Genomic DNA, 21,771 nt, shown 5'->3' on the forward strand with positions numbered 1-21,771 from the left:
AAGATTTAGATACTATCGAAAAGGAAAAAACAGCCTAGAAAGGCCCAACTTAATATTAATTGTAGGAAGAAGAAATTGTTAAGCCTGGTTGGTCCTTGTGCTTGCCTTCGTTCTCATTTTACACACTCTGCATCCTCTTTTCCTTGTTTCCCAGCTCTGTCCCATCTCATTCAACATGCTCGCAGGCTGGCCTGGGTCAGTTCTGCCATGATTTTGTTTTTCATTTAGACAAACACCACAGCATGGACTTGCCTCAGCCTGACAGAAGGGGACACATAATTTTCTGTTATGTTGTTATCAGAGTCCTGCACGCTTCAGCTGGCAAACAGATTGTCAAACATCCTTGAACAATATTTGCTCAGAGTGCAAGAGAGAAAAGAAATCTAATATCTGCTTTTAGATTCAGTTCCTTCTTTATGCATTTTATTCGGTTTTCTTTGCACACACTTAAAATTTTGTTTCTATTAGACCATAATCAGCCTAAGTTGCTTAGTGAGATTTGTTATCCAGTGAGTGCTTGCTCATGTTTAAAATTTGGCTGGATTGAGAGCTGATTTTTCTCCTTATTTCCAACCTTTTCCTTCAGTGGTCCTAAATGGCAGCGAATAGTAGCTCCTCTCAGGGACAAACATCCCCATCCCCACCCAAAATAGCAGCCACCGGTGGGCTGCAAGCCATGTGTGGTGAATAAGTATCGGGTCAGTGTGCCCCGATAGGTACCAGTGTCTTGTAGGCTGCTCTTAGAGATGAGTCTCTTCAGTACAAGATGCACATTGCTATTACTGAAGACAAAATCCTAGCCAGGAAGCGTAATTCACATTGCTGCCCCTGGAGCTGAAATGATGCAAGTTGCTGAAATAAAGTTGCATCTCCCTTCTTTACAACCCGTTGCCTCACTGGAGTCTGTTTGACCAGGCATCTCGGTCTCTATGAGATTTCTGTGTGCTCTGCTCCAAAGAAGAGCTGCAGACAGTGGTGGTTTAACTGAATCAGTGTCACTGTTTTAGCTCAAATATGAAGTTTAATAAGGGAAAATAACAGCTTAATTTGGAAAGGCATCTTGTAGGCCAGGGGGACTGACCTTGTACAAGTGACTGCTGCCAAGAGGATTAGGGAGTTGTATGTTGTACTCAGAAATGTACTGTGGACATGCCAAGCTTGGCGCAGAAGATGGAAAGAGTGGTCCCTTCAGTCCAATACCTTGTCTGAGCTTCAGACTTTGCAGAAGGAGATTCCTCAGGGAGTAACCTGGATCGAGAGAAGGGCTTATTCTTTTGCATTAGCCAGTAATTTCCTCATGCAATAACACAGGAGGATCAAAGCCTTCCCCATCCTCCTCTTTTTTTACTGTAATCCTTGGCACATCTCGGCACCTCCCAGGAGTGTGTTGTGGACTGTGATGAACAATGTCCTCTGCAGGAGGTGAAGGTGTTGTGGTTTAACCCCAGCCAACAACTAAGCACCACGTAGCCACTCGCTGCCCCCACCACCACCTAGTGGGATGTGGGAGAGAATCAGGAAAAAGAAGTAAAACTCGTGGGTTGAGATAAGAACAGTTTAATAGAACAGAAAAGAAGAAACTAATAAGGGTAATGATAACACTAATAAAATGACAATAGTAATAATAAAAGGATTGGAATATACAAGTGATGCACAATGCAATTGCTCACCACCCACTGACTGATGCCCAGTTACTCCCTGAGCAGTGATCCCACCACCCCCACTCCCCCCAGTTTATATACTGGACATGACGTGCCATGGTCTGGAATACCCCTTTGGCCAGTTTGGGTCAGCTGCCCTGGCTGTGTCCCCTCCCAACTTCTTGTGCCCCTCCAGCCTTCTCGCTGGCTGGGCATGAGAAGCTGAAAAATCCCTGACTTAGTCTAAACATTACTTGGCAACGACTGAAAACATCAGTGTGTTATCAACGTTCTTCTCATACCTAACTCAAAAACATAGCACTGTACCAGCTACTGGAAAGAAAATTAGCTCTATCCCAGCTGAAACCAGGACAGAAGGAAATAAGGTCATCGGATTGTCTGGTTAGGGTGGAGTTTTCCCCTGCCTCTCTGCACTAGTCTGGTCTTAGCATCCATACTGTAGTTCTGGATTTTCTCGTCATCCGTGGAAAGGCTTAAGCCTTTCCCAGCACCATCTAAACACGTCAAGGAAAGGTAAGCAAGTAGTTGTGACACTTGTGGTTTCTTTTGTACCCCAGAGATTTCCTATAAGAGACTTTTTCACTAGACAAAGTCAGAAGTTGCTTACTGTTGGCTGACACGATTTCCAGCTGAGGCCCAGGCATGGAAATGTTGATACAGTGAAGGCAATGGCATTGCAGGAACCTATAGGCTCCTGCTGTCGTCAGTGTTGTGAGGCATCTCCAAATAGCATCTCAGGTCTTGGGCAAATTGAACGGCTTTTGCTGCTGCCTTTTCCTGTCCATAAACTGGCTGACTCCGATTCCTAAATCAATGCTCACTCTTTTTCTCTCTCTTCAAGCAAAGTCACATTTTTCTCTGCCTTGGAACAATCTCCGCAGCAGCTGATCAGTGCGGGCGAGCCGCTTGCCACTGCAGCACTTACACTTGTAATGTCTATTTTGCTGAACAGCTCCAGGTTGGCATGCCAATGAACTCTGTCTCTCTGATCAATGGTCAGTCAGTCTCTAGCTGCTTAAAAAAAAAAAAAAAGTCTGATATTTATTTGAAGGTTTAAATATTTCTTGACTTGCTTAGTGCAGACCACGAGGGTCTATCACAGGTGACCTTCTTCCTCCTTTCCCATCTCAAGTCTGACCACCATACTAGAAAGTCTGTTATTTCCTTCAGTTCAAAATTAGTTCAGTGTTATGCTCTGTTTTTTTCTAGTATTCCCAGCCTGACAGATTTCTTCTCATTATAAATTATTCTGTCTGCTTCAGCTGCATGCTTTTTCTCATTTACATTTAATATAATGGAAGAAGAGTTGCTTTTGATGACATAAGTGAGCTAGATTTTGGGTTAGCATTATTATACAATGAGAGTTCTGGCTGGATAATGTAAAATATTAGGGATTTTGAGGTTTTTAGTACCTGTAAAGCACTGCAATGACTAGAAAAACTAATATACTTCTTCCCTGCAAATTGATGAAACTTCTTGATGCATGCATGGAATGTGAAAGGCCCAAGGCTAATAACATTACAGGTCTCAACACATGTACTAAATGGTCTGCTGTAAAATATTTACAAAACAAAAACATTTGAACATATTTGACACGGAAGAGGAGGAAAATTAATAATCACTGTAGACTGGTAAGTTTAGTTTATGTTACCTGTGAGAGCTGTAAAATGAGGTTTAGGCTGTGTACTAGAAGCATACAGCAGCTCTTTAGCCCTGTATTGTAGTAGTAGTTTTATCCTATACTTAAAAGTAATACCTATAAGTATATAAGGGTCATACCTATAAGTATATAAGGGTCTCTGCTGTATTTCAGAATTGGATACAAATTGCTTGACTACTTTTTTTTTCTCCTGGTTTTCTGTTATGCTTTTGAATCTTGCAGTCATGTGAAGATACATTCACATTTAGCTAGACAGCAGGTATATTTTTTAAGATATGTGCATTGGACCAGGTCAGACATTCTCTCGTCTCTCTTCTTTCTCCTCTTTTTTCACATGTTGAATATATGTATCTATTCTTTTTTTTCCGTATGAGAGACATGATTCTTTTGTTCAAGGGATCGCATTTATGCTTTGCAGTTACATCAGGTACTTAATTTTATTGGGTGTATATGTTATACAAAAGCAAGATTACACAGCTTAAAAATCTCTAAAGGATACAATTTACTTTTTTCATTTCTGTGCCATCCCATCTGCTTTTCTTTACTGGTTTCCAACTTCCTCAGATTCTGCTGATGCTCGTGGGGATCCACAACACCTTTGTTGATAGCCAAAGTGGATCGGGTGCAGTTTAGGATTCCAGGCCAAGAGTACGTTATGGAAATTCCCTATTCTTGCACAGCAGCACCTGGATGTTCCTCTGCATTTGGTGCCTCTGGTTTGGACCAGTAATTCCCCTGGGCACGTAAACTTTAGCACCTGACTGCACGCAAAACCGCATGCCAAACCTGGGGAGGCAGGCATACAGCTTCAATCTAAAATATATTGCTTTTCAGCACCACTATTCACTTTCTTGTAGGTTTTTTTTTTATGTCCTTATATTCCTCCACTTCACAAAAAAACCTCCATGCTTACATTGCAATGTGCTGGTCTGAACTAGCCATTAACAAGAATAATCTGAAAGCTGGCAGATGTAAAGCTAGAAATCAGTGTTGAAGGTTTTTCCACCTTGGGCTTCTGTATTGTCATCTTGTCATCAACCCCTCAGGTAAGAGTTTGAAACTACATCTCGGCCAAAGCTGATTGCATGAGAGCTGGTAGCCCTTAATGGTGCAGAGCCAAACAAGTTAAGTTAAACCTTCTTTTCTGAGTTTTGGATGCCGTTCCTTCCTGCTGTTCAGCTTTCTGCTGTGACTTTTCAACAGAGATGACTAGCCATGGCAATGCCTCCAGCCCTGGAGTCTTAAGGCTGGAGATCTTTGCCATGTCCTTGAGATGCTGAGGCATATGAGTACATATTCAACATCGCTACCAGCACCCCAGTGTCCTCCCTCAACAAAAAATTAGCGTCTGGGATATGGGTGAGGGATGCTTGCATGCCAGGACATCAGCGTGGACTTGATAGTGTGCCAAGTTGCCTGTGTCCATAAGTACTGAAGTCTAGTATGAAAACGGAACATCCTTGAAAGCGTTACCCAGTTCATTTCAGCTTAAAATGCCCTGTATATTGCACAAGTTGTTTATTTGTTATAAATCCGCTTCGCTGAAGCAAATGTGTTTTTCATAATATTAATGGTGCTCCCATTGTTAAAGCCATCCACAAAACATCAGATATCTATAAAACAAATTTAGACACTAGTGCTGTAGTTAAGCATTGTTTAGGCAGATCCCTGAGCCAACATGAATACAGCTATTAGAATTGAGCTTTAGAAAATATTGATGTTTCTACATAAGTAGTAAAGAGTTTTGAAAGGGACCTAAACAGTGTTTTATGGTTTGTCAGGGAAACTGAATTTCTGAAAGTAGCTGAATATTGATATTCTTACAATGGAGTTTTGTCAGCTTCTTAGGATTGGCTTTTGTGAAAGATTTTTTTTCTGTTTAGCGCAGGCTTGTTCCCTCCCTCCCTTCCATCTGTCATTCCAGGTGCAGAGAGCAAACCGCTGGCAAGTTTGGGGAGAGGGTTGACCTAATCTGAGCTCCAAAACAAGATTTGGCAGAGAGGCCGAGGCCGTGTCTGTCCTCTGATTTACAGGAGTGGTCTTGATAGCCCATCCACACTGAGGTGCACCAGTGCATGCTCAAAGGATGAGAAAAGACAGCCTTTCTTAGCATTTCCCTATTTCTGCTGGTTTCAATGGTCAGCTCTCTCCATAGTTCAGGCTGGTTTTCTGGTAGGAGCAAGAATAAATAGAATGAATAAATTAATAACATAGAAGCCAATGCAGTCAGAGACTGAGTGGAGCAAGTGCCCTGTAGAGAGAAATCACTTTGGCGGCTTTGGAGAAGGATTTGTTTTTTTTAATCAGGTTTGAAATAACCAGTGGGTGGTAGCAAGAGGAGAAAATAGATGGGTTTGGTGAAAGACAGAAGGTGAGCTTTTGCTGGCAGGTTTATCATTCTTCTTGCTCTAGAGGATGCTAAAAGTACAGTATGGATATAACATCTACTGTACAGACAGCAGGCCCTGCTTTCAGGTCTCCAATTCATGTCTGGGCCTGCAGTATGACCTCCATGCTAATGAAGTCAATCCTAACACGGGTTAGAGAAAGGTATAAGCAGCCCTAACTCCACCTTTGATATTTTGTGTTTTATTCCCTCTCCTCTCTTTGATTTCAGCTGACCAGCCCACCCACAGAGTGTTTGCACTTAAAACACTGAGCATTGGGGCTGATTTGGAAGCCCAGCAATGGTACACAAAATTGGGAGGGACCCCAAATCCTGAGCCTCAGAGCAGCTGGGATCAAGGGATGGTGCACATGGTGTAAGGGGAGATGCATAGAAAATGCAAAAAGCAGCCTTTGTGATTTTAATCTGCCAAACTAGACAGGAGGAAGCAGGGCCAGGCGGCTTTCCACCCACCTCTTCCCCCACACCTTTTGCACACGCACATGCTGCGGCACCAGGGAGCTGATTTCTTGTAGTTCCAGTTGGTTGTCTCCTTGGGTTCTGTTGTACTATGCCTTCTTCCCCAAGATAACAGCACAACACAATCAGGTTTTAAATATTAATACAGAGATCACAGGAGTGTAGCTTGGAAGCACCGAATCACTGAGAATTGAAAAGTCTAACCTGTCCTTTTGAAAGCTGTCCAATTTCTTTTTTATTTTACAGCATTTGAACCATTTCACAAATTGGAAAGCAACTATCCAGCCATTTCACAGGCAGATTATGATATGTTTAAAAGAGTTCAAGGCATTTATCTGAATGCAATTGGCCATCTTGCTGACTAACATCTAGATTGGAGATATTACACATGCAGATGAACAGAGACTATTTGAAGATGATAGTTTTCTCTTATTAAAGTTGTGTTTGTAGCTTGCAACTGAAGGAATGTTTCAGATAGTGGTATAAGCTGACTGCCTTTGGCCCTCGGAAGGACTTGTTGTGTTGATTGGATAGATCAGAAAATGCTAGGGCGTGAATAGTCATTTTATGACTCCTGCACTCGCTTCTATTCATCACAAATGCAGAGGTGGAGAACTGCTGGAGAAGGACTGGCTCCATCTGGCACTGCCTCTGCAGAGCACATGCAAGTTGCTCAATTAAAGATGCAGAAGCACAGGCAAAAGGCAAGAAACACACATTAGATGAAACTACATCCGTTGCCAAGCGGACGGGAAAGATTGTTTTTCCCTCTTAGCAGCTATACATGTGCTTGTTCTGCATACAAACTAAAAGGTATGTTTCAGCTTGCATGGATAAAACATATGTGTCATTTAATTAAAAGGTAACAAAAAAAACCCAACACCCAAACCTGGCAATCTCAGCCTCCAGTAAATCTCTTGAAGCTGTAAGTGTAGTGCTGACATGTCTGCACTCTAAAATGGTCTGAATGAAAAACTGACAGCACCTGTTATTGAAATCAAAAGTGATTTCTCTAACAATGGGATACTGGGGAATTCCTACCGGGCTTCTCTTTAATAGAGTTTGAAGGATTCAGATTGGAAGATAGTGTATAAGATCTGCACCACTGGCTATGATGGATGTGAATCACGCCAGGGGACAGAGATTGTTTAGGAGGTTAGAAGTTCACTCCATACATTCAGTAATAATGCAGCTAGTGTGCCCTTAAAATGAGGTTGTATGGGTGTTTTTTTTTTACCCCTGTGTGAAATAACATGTAGATTGAAAAAAAAATAGTAGTCAGATTTTATACGTGCAAATCCAGAAATTCAAAATAACTGCAACCACATCTAACAGTATTTTTGAGAACTAGAGCGATTCGAAGCTAGATTGCCTAAAAATAGCTCTTGAACTGAACTCTCAAACCTATTAGATTAGTCCATTTATAATAAATCCTGATCTACTGTCTATTAGATCAGCTCTTCTGTAATCTTTTCCTGTTTACCCGGCCTCCTATAGACATAGTTAATCTGCATTTCTAAAAGCATTACAGCATGATGTTGAAAAAAAGGCTCTATTTTTATGTCTTGTGCATGATGGTCCAGTTAAATTTCTGCCTAAACATTCAGAATCAGTTGCAAAGTCTGGAAAGAGCAATATGGCATTAATACCCTTGTTGGATGGGTACCAAAGGGTACAAGAGGTTCACAAAGGTGGGTTTGGCAGAGGTCCTGGGTGGGAAAACAGTGCTAAGACTTTAGGAACTGTCTTCTGATAGAAGAGGACCATTGTGAAGACAACATGCTCATGTGCTGTACCACTTAATTTCCTGTTATTGCTAGATATGCCAATGTGATGTAACCCTGTGCCAATGACAGTTAAAACATTGTCTGATGTCTCTGAAGTTACACATTTTAAGTGCGATCCAGTAATTTCTTGGAGAAGAATGGGTCAGAGAGGAAAAGAAGAAAGGAAAAAAGTAGCTTCTTTTATGCAAATGACAACTAAATTGGGGACCTGACACTAAGAGCTGTGGGGAGACAGAAAAAGTGTTAAGCACTCACACACACAAAAAAAGTCTCACAAAAGCATAAAAGGTGATATTTCACCAAAAAACAGCCAAGCTGCTCTTTGGGTTCTTATTTTTGCGGGCAAAACCTGGAAGTTTGCAATAATAGCTAGAATGGTTTTGACAAAACGACCTTTCTGTAGCAATCTGGCATGTGTAATGAACAGGATCATTGTCAAAAATGTAAAGTTTTGATTCAGAAGGGCTTTGGTGGACTTATTTTTTGCCTGTTGGAAATTAGCCCCATGTGGTGGCTGCTTTGAATGTATTGTCTTGCTGAGAGTTGCGGTGCAGTGCGGAAGGAAGAGTTGGGGCAGATTGACTGGACTGGAGCCTGTTGTGATGATTTTGCGCACTTCAGCTCTCATTCTTTGTTGTTTAGTGTTAAATGCTCAAACTGACATTCAGAGGAAAAAACCCAGCGTGTTAAGTGATTCCAGCTTGAAGTGCATTGAAACAGCTGAGTTTGCACCATGTCTTGGACCACAGCTGTAGGTTTCCCCTAGTACAGGGAACTCAACATCTGGCCCATATCCATCACAGCATCTGCCCAGGCCTAGCAGAGTAGTCACATGTGGGCAGAGTAGCCTCGGGCAGAAAAACTGATCCCCTACTGGAAAAGGTAGACAAAAAAATTGAGAAAGGGTTTTTCCGCTTGGCAGCAGTCCACAAGGAAACGGATCTTTCTTCTCTCAGATACAGCATCCTCATCCTCTGCTATTTCAGACATTAGGTAAGAGGAAGGAAAAAGAAGAGCTATGTATCTATATATCATACTTCATATCACTTTTTTGGGGTGCAGGACTACATACAGTTGTGTTCTTGAGGACAACGTGCTGTGCTGAACACTGGGGCCACCGCATATCTAATCTTTTCTTCCCACCAATGGTTTTTGCAATTCTTATGTCAGTCTCAGTCAATAAAAGCTCCAACAACAAAAAACACAACCCCAACCCCTCCAAAAGCAGCGTGTGAACTTTTATGTTCAAACACGATTCTGGCTCAGCTTCCCCAAATAATGGCATGTGTGAGCACAGGGGAGGGCTGTTCAAATGTTTGATGTGAGGCCTGCTTGGCCTTTGCCTGCAGTAAAAATAAATTGTAGTTACTCTCAAACATGTGGAAGGAGCTGTAGATAATTTAGGGGCTAATCTCACCTTGTTGATTCTCTGGCTTGCAGCTCCTGGGTGGCACCAGCATGTGACTTTTGGCCCTGCAGCTGGCATCCAACATGAGATGGTGTTGCAGGGTGACATCTTTTGTGGCGCAGACTCAGTATAATGTTGCAGTCCACTGCTGTATTAATGGCTGGGTTGATGGATACCTGCTTATGCACCTCTTAGGGATGGTACCAGGTGTGCAAGGCTCAACCTAGGTGCTCCTTGACTTCAGTCATCCTTTTCTGTCACCTTACAGGGAGTTTGGTGAAAAGCCACCCAAAAAAAAAAAAGGCAAAAGAAAATGGGAATATATTTATTTTCAAATAATAGGTTTTTTTCCTAGGGAGTTTCAGAAAATGTTCTGAAATGTGTTTGAAAATGCCTGTAGAAAACTAATTCCCATCAGATGCATTAATGTGACAGAGAAGAGAAAAACAGCTGTGATATAATCCTCCAACTGTATTAGATTTGGGGGGTTTTGTGCTGCTTCTTTCAAGACGTGCCTAAACCTTCGTATTTGCTATGTAAATACAACTTGCACCATCTTTCAGTAGAAGAAGAAATAATAAAAGGGGATGCTGTAAGCAAAGGATGTGGTTGCCAAATATGAAGAAGGCAAAACTAGCAGAGAGGGAGGGACCTTCAGGTTTTGTGGGTTTTGCAGCCTTTCAGAAACCAGCAATGCTTCATTTGTCTTAGCATGGCAGCGACACGCGTAAATGATTGTGGTCACAGCCCAGAGGTGCTCGAGAGGGCATTTGGATTGCCGTATCCTCCTGAAGATGTTGAACCCTTCGGATGAGGTGTACCTCGGTTGCTCGAGGATGGCACCAGCTGCAGCGCAGGGAGCAGGCCCGAGCTCTTGGCTGCCGGTGCCCCAGCGTGTCTGCTTGAGCATTGGGCTCGGGAACACAAAACTCGCCAGAGAGTGAAGTCATCATGGCTTGCTTGGACCTTGCGCACGACACTTGGACTTCCAATTACGTGAGCGAACGCTGGCATGTAGCACATAGCCATCAGGCTAAACCTTTGGATTGCAACCCCCAGGGGAGAGCTTGACGGATGTCTTCCGTCATCTGTTACCTAGCAAAAGCCAGTGAACCTCACTCAGAAAAGCTTGTCTGCAATTTCTGCTCGAGGGGCACCCAGTTATCTTCATTCACGGGACGGAAAATTCATGACATCTCTTAAAAAGTATTTTCAGTTATTGAGTACGCCGGGTCATAGGCTGGATACTTAGGTGCCAGAAAAAGAAAATGAGAGAAAAGGTAGCTTAGTCATTGATCGCAAATAGCCTTGCTTGCAATCGGAGCTGCTTTTGTGATAGGAAAACACTAGTCAGAGTCATCTGGAAAAGCAGCCTCCCATGTCTGGGAGCACCAGGAAGAGGTGAGCAGAGCAGAAGGTAAGATGATGTGTGTGCTGGATTTCCCCGGTGGCAGATGTGAAGCACTGGTCTCAGGCCAGTCGTGTGCTTGTCATGTTAGGCCAGGAAAGGGAAAAGGATGGAAATGGGGGGGTGGGGACGGCAGGACGGGACACGACACGGACGCAGAAAGACAGATCCTTATTTATTTAAGATTATTCCCTATGAGCAAATCCCTCCCCTGATTTTCCTTCCACCAAGCAAAATTCCTCCTCCAGAGACCTGAGCTCTGTGTAAAGGTCGGGAAATAAAAGGAAGAAGGGAAACAACTAACAATTTCTTTTTCTTGCTAGTCAATATGCTGGGAGTAGAGAGAGGCTCCTCTGGGAGTTGCAATTACTCCCCTGTGGACGCTGGAAATGTTTTGGGGTTTTTTTTTATAGCTGCAGCTCTAGTCTGAATGATGGCAAGACTTAGTCTTCTGCTATTAGTGCTAGCTCTCTAGATAGAGCAGGGAAGAAAGTAGTGAAGTATCACTTTGGGGTGTTTTTGGGGAAGAGCTGTTTCCACAGCCGCAGTTTGCTTTCTTGGAAGCACTGTGAAAATACCTATCCCAGCACTGTGCTTCGTGGAATCAAAGTCCGTAGAGTCTTGGATTTGAAGCCTAGGAGTAAAAACTGAGCCTAGCCCAAAAGCTGTCTTTAAACTCTTGATATGGCGATGCATGGTAAAAACAAGCAGTAAGAGTAAAATAATCAAGATTATACATTTCTAGTTGTAATAATGTTGATGATTTTTAAAGGTTAGTGCTTGTCTATGAGCAAAGATTGTTTGCTCATTACGAAGTATTATCTGAAGAATTCTTCCGTTAAAGAGATGCTGCAATGCTGCTTTTCCCCGAGTTAAAAATTCACAGTTTATTGGCAGCCTGAGTTAATCTGGAGGTTTGATCTCTGTTCTGTGCTGTAGGATTTAGGTAATTTTGCACAGGTTGCAGTCTCTTTGTGGTTTTGCTTGGATTTGAGAATCATTTATATGTAAATGATCCTGATCTCTTGTTCTTTCCCTTCTTACCAATTAACTTTGTTTTAAAGCACACAGTTGTGTGAGCAAAATTGGCAAGCAGTGCTGCCTGGAGCTGGTGAAACTGGGTGGTGTTAGCATGGTGATCATGTTTGCTGGAGCTCATTACCAAATTGACTTGTTGAATAATCAGACCTTTGAACTGAGTTCAGTGGTATACCATCCATCTCACTCCGTTAGGCCACTTCGAAGCAGCTCTTTTATGTCTTCTTATAATTTGTCCTGTGTAAATGGTGGAGGTGTTTATTTTTAAAAGCAGCAAGAAAGTCCAGTTGAACAAGAAAAAAGTTGGAAGAACAAGCCCTCAAAGAGATTTCGACACTAGTGCCAAGAGGTTTATGAAAGATAAAACAACTCATTATTTTATGGCTAAAGGAAAATGCCATTAAATCCCTCATGCCTAGCTGCTACAGAAAACTTGCCAGAGCTATTCCAGAAACAACATGCCGTGAGATATTCAATGATTGTCAGTGAAAACTAGGCTCAAAAATGCAGCATCCCTGCATGCAGATCAAGGGGAGCTCCTCGGTGCTCAGTATATGTTTCTATATGCTCACAAATGACTGTAAGAATTATTTTAAGGGGCTTGCTAGTTTTGGCTTTGAAACTGCATCCACTATATCTACTTGGTACCTCTGCATGTGTAGTGCACAGCATAGGTCATTCTGCAAATGGAAAATTACTTGTTACAGCATGAGTAAATGGGAAAATTTCTGCAGGTTGTTATCTACCGGGCTAATCATTATTATGAAGAAATAAAACATGTACTCATGGCAAGACCTGCTGTAGTAAAAAAAGATAACATTTGCCAAAGTTCTCTACAAATTTTAATCCTCCCTGTAACTTTGGATGGAAATCATTGCTTGGTGATCTAGCACAGCTTTGAGCAGAAACTAGAAGAAATCTGTCAATGTCTGCGGGATTTTTCATTGTATTTTTTGGAGTTCATTCAGACTCAGGGCTCAGAGTGGAAGGGAGGTAGCATAAGAAGGCTGGAAAATCTGATCAATGAGCTCGGGAGACCTGATTTCAGGTCAATATCCTGGTGCTCAGGTGGTTTAGTGCCTATTTCGCTATTGCTCACCTTTTTCGGGGTGGTGGGAGAAGATAATCACGTTTTCCGAGTAGAGCTGGAATTTTTAAACTGAACATTTTCTTGAAAAATTCTGTTCCCTCAGAAAATTATGTTTATGATGCTGCTGAGTTTTAAAGTTTGCAGAGAGGTTGTCTCAGGCTTGGAGTAAATTTACCTAAAACCAGAGCATGTGCTTCAACTGCCATGTTATTGATTACTCTGGGACAGGAGTATTGCTCACAGCACCATGGGCTTAAATTACTTAAATAACAAAAAAACCCTTTCAGAATGGAAAAACTCCTATTTTACACTAAAGGCAGGCATCTCTATGCTTGAAGTAGGTTGACTTGAATGAACTCCAGTGACATCAATATCATTATAAATTAATAACTAACACTGCACAAATAGTGAGCATGGTCTGCTTCACTGGACCCAGAAGAGAGGACAGTCTCTGCTCTCAGGAGCTTGCAGGCTGAGCCTGCTCACACAGCTGGATAGTTAAGAGGATGCTTCTTGGGGTGACAGGGTAATTCTAGCATTTAATTTTAATTTCTGGTAGGCTAGAGTTCACACATGGCTGTCTGTAATGTAGAAACTCCAATTTGTGTTGCTGGACATTGAGCAACTGTGACTCTGAAGGATTTTTGGATGCTGGAAGAGGTGGGATGGTAAGGAGATGTTGTGGCATGGGAATTAAAGAGAGAATGGTATCAGACAAGGATCAGACAAGCCTATTCATATGGCCTTCTTACCTGCCTTTGCCAGACAACTCCTGTGTTTTCCTTCCCTTGGCAGGGATTGAGGGGGCAATTGTGAGTATCTGGCATTTCACTGGAGTAAAAGTGTTATGTTGAGGAAGCAGGAGGGTGCTTATCTTTGGGAGAGGCAAAGGTGGTAGAGAATCAGGCCTCTTCACAAGCTGTATATGTCAGGGCACGGCAGGGGAAATGGAGGAGCAATTGGAGGCAGCCTGCCTCGGTTTCCCCACCTGAGATTTCAGGCCATAAAGAAATCCACGTGAAGTTCCAGTCTGTGCAAGCACCTTGGTCTAAATAGGAGGCAAAATAAAGTAATTATAGGGTCGGTGTCCCTCGATATTCACCACACGGAGTACTTAGCACAGCTATTGTAGGATGCGGCATGGGTTAATGCATTTCTAAAAGCACGTTCCCCACCTCTTGCTGCTCATCTGCTCATCGCAGGTTTTAAATGAAATAGTTCGTTGGGCGTTAAACTCTGGAGGATGTGGCTGGGCTGCTGTGCACCTTTGCATCTGCCGCATGGCTTGCAGCTTCAGGGGCCAAGCGCTGCTGTTGGGACGAAGCAGCAAGGCATGAACCCGAGAGAAAATGAACAGCTTGGTCCAGAGAACAGCCTTGCATTCATCCCTCTGTGCACTGCTGTTTTGGGGATGGATTTGTGGTGTGGTTTTTGTTGGGTTTTTTTATCACACCATGGAAAATGTTTTTCTGTCCAAACCAGCTGGGTCTTCAGCAACACTAAAAAATTAAAAGCACTTCTGTGCTAGGTGTTCCCTAAAAGATGGAAAACAAGATTTTTACATTAAAATGCCAGGAAGAAAAATGGTGAGGGCATAAAATGCTGCTTTATTTTCATCAGATGCTAGTGCTTTTGGAAAATCGGTTGTGCTCCAGCAGTCATTACCCCCCTGTGTGCTTCTCTCGCTGTGTGCTCCAGCTTTTCTCTGAAAGGTGACTGTGCAGCAAGTCTTGCGTTAGCTGTAGCTCCAACTACACCCCCCAGGCTGCTGCAGTCAGCAGAGGGGACATCCTCGGGACCTAGGCTTGAATGCCTTTTTTCCTTCCTTCCTCTCTTTAATCAGCTCTGCCTTTGTTTCAGGAGTATCGACATCAGGGGCTCTGGGCCCAGGGAGCACCACCGCCAGCACCACGCCACGGGTGGCCACCAGCAGCACCAGCCGCCCCACCACCACCTCGGCCTCGGGCAGGAGGAACAGGAGCACCAGCACACCGTCGCCCATGGCTGATGTCCCAGATGAAATGACCACGCACCTCCCACCTGCCTCTTCCCAGCTGCCACCGGCCAATGCAGAGAGCTGTGACCCCATGGAAGCCCGTGATATTATGTGGTCTCGGACTCGGCAGGGCCAGGTGGCGAAGCAACCATGTCCCGTGGGCTCGATAGGTGAGTCGAGGGGCGGGAGGACATGGCGAGCCGTCTCCATTTGCCTGTGGGACATTGTGAGTGTGCAGCCAGGTTGCCCACAGACCCCTGTGGCACACGTGCTTCCATCAGCGGAGCACGCTCATGCCTTCCGTCAGGTCTGCGTTGCCTTGGTGAGGCATGGCAAGCAGCTGGCTGGGGCCAAAGCCTCAGTACGCAGAGCACGGTGTGCAGGATCTTTGGCATCCCAAGCTCTGGCCAAAGGAGAGTACAAGCTAATGACCTTGTGGGGTTGAGCTTGATGTGCTATAAGAGCCTCTGCTTCCAGAAGTTATGTACGATGTCTCTGTTATCCCTGGTTTTGCCTGTATTCGTAGCCCCTGGGCTCATTGATGGATGTGTTGATGGCTGATGTTTTGCTTGTTTGCGGGGGGGAGGGGGTGCAGAAATCAACAAAACTTATATTTTGAAGCTCTGTGCTGCACTGTTTGCATTTCAAAGGCCATGGCCAGCATTTCAGTGCACAGGTATTCTCTGATTGCACTCCTGAACCAGCATGAGTGATTTTTTCAAACTGCAGTCCCCATCCAGTGTGATCAGCAGGGAAAGCAGGGGGGAAAACAAAGCCAAATATTTCAAAATTGTTTATTGCTTATTGGATTTTGCACCTTTTCTTCTACTCTTCCCTCCAATTGTTTTCTTCCAAAAGGTTGCTTTTGGAAATTTTCTGTCCAAATTAAAACACGGTCAAATGAAGAACGGGTTTTGGCATATGGTTCAGTTTGCTGTATTTTAACAAATGTAGTTTTCTAAAAGTATTAATTTTTCAAGCTAGTCTTCGTGTCCAGCCCTGAGAACCTGCTTGCCAAGAAGAAATCATAAGGTGGAGGAAATTGCCTGAAAATGCAGGCTGGAGGGATCTGGCTTGCAGAGGAGACTCTCTGTTAATTCTCTGCTCCATTGCCCTGGAGAGCCATTCACACCTGTGTTTACGAATACTGACTCTCTTGCATTTGGTGAGGTCAGACTGACAAAAGACATGTTCAAGTATGAGGGGCATGAAAAGACGTCAGTGGTGAGAATAGGTAAAGAACATTTTTGCTGTCTTTCCCAGCCCCACTTGGTAAAATTAATGCAAAAAGTATCATGTGGTTCCCAGAGAGGGGAAAGGATAGTCTGAACTGAAGCTGTGAAAAGGAAAGAAAAGATAAAAAAGGAAAATGAAGGCTGGATGCAGGGAGCCCATTTCCAAGCACAAGAGCTAAGGACTAGATGAAAATAGCTAAGGGGAAAAAAAAAAAACCCAACGCAAAACTTGATAGGGGGATATTGATAGTGGATGGCAATAATCCTTTCCCACCTCTAATTTCAGTGATTCATGCGACTTGTTAAAAGCTGTGGTATATTAGCAGTGGGCCTCTTCCAACTCCCTTTGAAGGCATGAGCAAACTCACTGGTTTTAATCGGCACTACCATGAGACCTAGCCTGTAATTCACTCCTCTGCTGAAAAGTTGGGCTCTTCAGGGCAGAGCACTTTATAGGATGCAAAGTCTTTAGTATACTGGCTTTCTTGCTTTTTAAAGATCTTTAACTGCACCGTTTCAGATGTATTTCTCTTTGTCTGGAAGGGCCTGAGGCACTTTGCTGTCTTTTGCAGCAGGGATCTGGGCAGCCCTTGCCAAACAAAACTTTCCTCTAAAGTACCTCTCAACCGTTGGGGGTGGACAGTAAAGCCCAGCATTACATCTCGGCCTTTGAAGCATTAAAACTTTTGTGTGTTTCCACCCAAATGTTTTAATGATGATTCAGAGCAGTAAAATCTTCCTAAAGCAGCAAGGAAGTCAAGGCACAGGGTCTGATCCCCGGGTGCCAGCAGTGGGGCAGAGCACTTGAGGTGCTGGCTCAGTGTTTGAGATGCAGCTTTGATTTCTTAGTCCCTGGCAGCTTTCCTGCCTGGCCTAAGGCAAAGCCCTCTGTCTGTAGTCTCCATTTGGTGAAATAGAGATAATATCCTTGCACTACCTCATGGGTCATTTATGTCTTAGGGCCCCTAAGCACTAAGACGATGGGAGACGAGGACACTGAGATGACTCGAAAGGTCCTGGGCACTAATAAACTCCCAGGCTTTGCATGAGGTATCTGTCATTGTGAAATGAAGCCTGTGACATGGGGTCCTGGGGGCAAAATGCAACCGATAACAATGAACACAGCAGCTTTCCTCTTCCAGGTGTTGCAACTTTCCGGTGTCTTGCGCCAGACGGGATCTGGGAGCCCCAAGGACCTGATCTCAGCAACTGCTCTTCTCCCTGGATCAACCACATCACTCAGAAGGTAAAACCTTTCCTGTGTGTTGACCGCACCAAGTCCACGCACTGACTTTCTGAGCTCCCTGGTTGTTTTCACAACAGAGAACCCAAAGTGACCAACAGTCACACATAAAGCATGAGCCATGTGGAGTAGCCAGCAATTGCAAGGAGAAAGCAAGACTGTAAAAATCTGATGGAAGTTAAGACAAAGAGGGTGAGGGAAAGGCAAAGGAGAGGGACTGGAGAATGGAATTAAACTAGAGTGAATGACAGTTCTTTTTTGTGGCAAGAAAGGTGGATAAGGGAGGAGGAGGTGGGTGTACATATGGAAAATACCAACTTATTGCAAAAGGAAGCTTTCCTTTTCACACATCCCGAAGGATTTTCTCATGCCATGCAAGCACAGGATAAACGCTGTAGCTGAGAAGTCTTTACCAAAGAAAGGCAGGCTCAATATGAAATGTTTGCATTGTGCTTCTGACTTTCTGTTTTTAACTTCTGCCCAAATTGTAAAAGAACTGACGGAATAGAAAACAATACCACAGTAATGTGTATCTTTTGACTCTTAAGTCCCTTGATGAATGTTTTGTAGCACTTCATCATTTATCAGTGTTAAAAGTGCATTAACACGTGACAATAGAAGTTCAAGACAAGCAGAGCTTATTTGGTAGCAATATGTTGAACGTTTTTGTTATTAATGCGCAGTGGTGCTTTCAGCTGATTTCATTACAAACAGAGACCAGATGTGTGTTTACGCCATAGAGTCTGTGGGCTGAATCCTTATTATACCAATTTGCAGGGGTTTATTCACTCCTTTAGCCAGAGTGAGCGAGTCCCAGCGTTGCAGGCTAGCTGTGCTGCTGCACGGTTAGCAACACTGCACTCCTGGATAGCCAGTGCTCGCTGGTGAATGGGATGGGGTGACCTTACAGACAACACTCTTTGGCTTTCTCCTCCCTGTCCCCCACCTTAACAGAGGCTCAACAACCTCTGAATCACTAGCACGGACACCCCTGATCATCCTTATCTCACTTCATCTGTATTTATACCCAGCCCTCCCCAAGGACAAGGGAAGACATCAATTAACGAGGGGCTGCTGTGACAGGGCACAGCCATAACAAAGCCTGTGGTCCTTCTGTCCCATGTGGGAGGGTGGGCAGCTCTCCTGCCATACACTCAGCTAGCTGATTAATAAAGACAGCCTTTGCTGGCATTAGCAGCTGTGCAGCTCTTGTTTTATGACCCACGTACTTATCCTGGAGGGGTTAATATTACTTACTCTAGCCGTAATTCACCCAGGCAGCTGGGAGACCTCTTGCTGCTCAGTGAAGATGGCTAGGCCGTTAGCCATTAGCAGAGAAATAATAGCCTGCACTGATGAAATCTCCATCAAGGTTAGGCTTATTTTATATAAAACCCCAGCTATCATTTGCGTAACAAATGAGCCACATTTAATTTGTTACGTGCTTTCAAAGCAGGCTAAAATTGAAGAGCCAGGTTTTCAGAAATGCCCAGCAGGTTACAATTGGGACTGGATTTATTTTTTTTTCTTTTTATTGTTATTATTTTTCTGGAGGGATTTAGTTATATCCAGCTTTGGGAACCTTCCAGTAGTCGGTGGAAAGACTAGGGGGATCTGCCAAATGACTCTGGATCTAAACTTTTGATGCCTGAGTGGGAATCCAATGGGATCTTGGGATACATGGCCCAACCTCTATGGAGAGCTGCTACAAAACTTTAAGACTTTCCAGGAGTGACATTCTGAGGGGAAAGCGCTGCCAGGCTTGCCTAGAGGCTTGTGTTGGAGTTTGCATTCAGTAGGATCCTTACAGCAAACAGAGTTTTAAATTATTTATAACTGATAGCCACTTGGTTTCCCTGCCCAGGCAAGATACTTGGAAATCATCACTACGCTTAGAAATGGAGACTGATTTATCCATAAATCAAGCACTGGTTTCTCACATCCCTGCCATGGGTGGGAGACTTCCCTGCCCCAAGCTTGCAGATAGAGGAAGCAGTAAGCCAGCCACGCCATGAGGACAGGGGGTGGTCGCACCCTGCAGCTCAGCTTTCCTGTGTCCCCAGCTCTCGGGTCCTTCTTGGCCACCCATCCCACAGCATCCGCGGCTGCAGCGCAGCTTTACAAAATGGGTAGAAACACTTCTTTGACAGCCAGGTTTTATACCTGCTCAGCATGTCTTCGTTCCTAATCTGCTTTGTCTCCCAAAACTCCTCTCTTCTGTCACCTGCTGGGTCCAAGCTGCTCAGGAAGAAGGCTGATGGGTCCACTGGAGGGATTTCAAGCCAAGACAGAGAGGATGGTAGCGAAATTCTGTGCTTGCTTTCATGTCTGTGTAGTGAAGTAAGGATTATTACTTGCTTCTTTTTTTTCTCCTGCTGTGCTCAGACCGTACACTGGGTGTTTGCCTGCTTGCATCATGGTATTAGGTTTTACAACCCTCTGTTAGCTTCCATTAGAGTTATTGTGCTTGATGGAAGATCAGAACAAATGTCCGCTTCAGCAATTCATTGGCCTCCTGACATTTACTTTAACTTTATTGTTGGTGCCTACCATGCCCTCGTAACGTAACAGGAGAATAAACTTGCCAGTGCGATTGAATTATGCACTACTACCTGGGTTATTTCTAGAGTCAAGCAGCAAAAGGAAGCAAAAAGGTCGGCTTTGGATACCTAGCATCGTCCTGATCATGAGGTCATGCATTGAGTCTCAGCCTGTTTGGTTTACCTCTTGCTTTCATCAGTACCATCCTTGGTGCAGTGTGTGACTTGCCTTAAAATATCTTTTCCTTGCTGCAGCTTTCAGTTGTGGGTGCTTTCTGGGAGGAGCGGCACTGCTACGTTCAGCTTCAAGCCTCTGAAAGAGAGGAGGCCTTTTTTGTAGCAGAATAGAAAGCGTTGTGTCTTTCTTGAGTGCATGAAAAGCCTCAAACTGTAAATCTAAAGCACGTGCCACCCATGTTCATATTGTCCTCTTGAACAACCTAAGTGATATAGTCACAAAAAGCAGATAAACCTTAGTATTCAAAGTACTTTCATCGGGTCTTGTAGATCTGCTTGGGTGTGTCTGGCAGAGGGAGTGGGTTTTTGTGGAGGACATCACCACATCGTCATGTCCAGGCCCGAGTCCTGATGACACTGAAATCCTCCATCCAGGTTGTTTTTGACAGTCTGTTTTCAAAGTTCCATCATGTACTGGATGGAGCAGGTGCTACGGTTGGCGGATTATTAAAGGGACATTAAATGCAGTTTATGTTGTTTGAATACCACAGTTTCAAAACTGCTTTTTCAGTGTTCTCCAGCTCTGCTGTACTGTATGGAGAGCAGCGATCCAACTCTCTGTTGGATAACCAGTGTTTATAACTAGTTAATTATATCCTTAGGTATCATCGGATAAAAGAAAAAAAGTGAAGTTGAATGGAATGGGTTGTTTGTCTTCCAAAAAAAGAGAGGATGGTAGATATGCTCTGACTCTTTTCTATGATTGTACGCATGTATAATGAAACCTCTGCCAGGGAAAGAAAATGGCCATGAAGGCTTTGCAGTGTCAGAAGTTAGCTCACAGCCCCTGTTTCAGCCTTGCTATGTGACTGCTGGCAGCTGATGGTGCCCAATGAAACCTGTCATATGTTTGTCCCTCCAGAAAATAGCATCAACTACATGGCCTTTCCAGCTGACTGGTCCATCTGTATGTCACTGTTTTTAAAAATCCTGGTTCAATCTTTCATACCATCTTTTTCTTCTTTATATCAGTCAGCCTCAGGCTGCAGGAAAATATTTTTGCCTTTATGACTGCTGGTGTTTCAGCACATTCACTCCCTTCCCAGCATCTTTCTTATTTCTTCTGAATTTTCTTCCCTAAATACTTCTTTTCTGCCATTTCTCTCATTTTTATTCTACTGTCCTCTTCTGCAGTTGGTTCCCTCTGACAAAGGTAGGGCTGAAACAGTGAGCAATGCTGCAGGAGGGTCATTGTTAGTCTTAACAGACAAAGCTCCCTGCTTCTGTTCCTTGGCATATATGAAACAGGCAGGAATATATGCCCCCTCCAACAATGATTAATTCACGGTCTTTTCAGTCATAAGAAGATGCGAGATAGTGGTACAAACTTGGAAAATATTAGCAAGTGTTGCACAGCATGATTTGAGGTATGCCAATGCTCATTTGTAAATCTGTCCTGAATCTGGCCAGTATGCTCAAATGGAAAAGGGGAGCAATTTTTTTGACAGAGCTAGAAAACTATGTTTTGTGTGTTGGCATTTTTGGCAGGAAACATTTTTTCTCTCCTTCCAATTAGCATTCCAAGACTAGATTTAATCAATTTGTAAAAGGCAAAAAAAAAAAAAAAAAATCACCCAAAACAACTGGAAACCCAATTTGGTT

At 43.6% G+C, this 21,771-nt stretch overlaps 1 protein-coding gene across 15 annotated transcripts in view; it reads left to right on the forward strand.

Moving 5' to 3' along the window:
• Positions 1 to 21,771, forward strand: part of ADGRL3 (adhesion G protein-coupled receptor L3) — a 525,365-nt gene that overhangs the window by 402,573 nt on the left and 101,021 nt on the right. For all 15 annotated transcript variants that reach the window (XM_049815198.1, XM_049815210.1, XM_049815213.1 and 12 more), the window contains 2 exons: positions 14,779 to 15,084; positions 17,292 to 17,395. In XM_049815198.1, the coding sequence (XP_049671155.1) occupies positions 14,779 to 15,084; positions 17,292 to 17,395 (410 nt within the window). The remainder of the gene's footprint in view (positions 1 to 14,778; positions 15,085 to 17,291; positions 17,396 to 21,771) is intronic.

The sequence above is a fragment of the Accipiter gentilis genome, chromosome 12, assembly GCF_929443795.1.
Source record: "Accipiter gentilis chromosome 12, bAccGen1.1, whole genome shotgun sequence".
In the NCBI taxonomy this organism is placed as follows: domain Eukaryota; kingdom Metazoa; phylum Chordata; class Aves; order Accipitriformes; family Accipitridae; genus Astur; species Astur gentilis.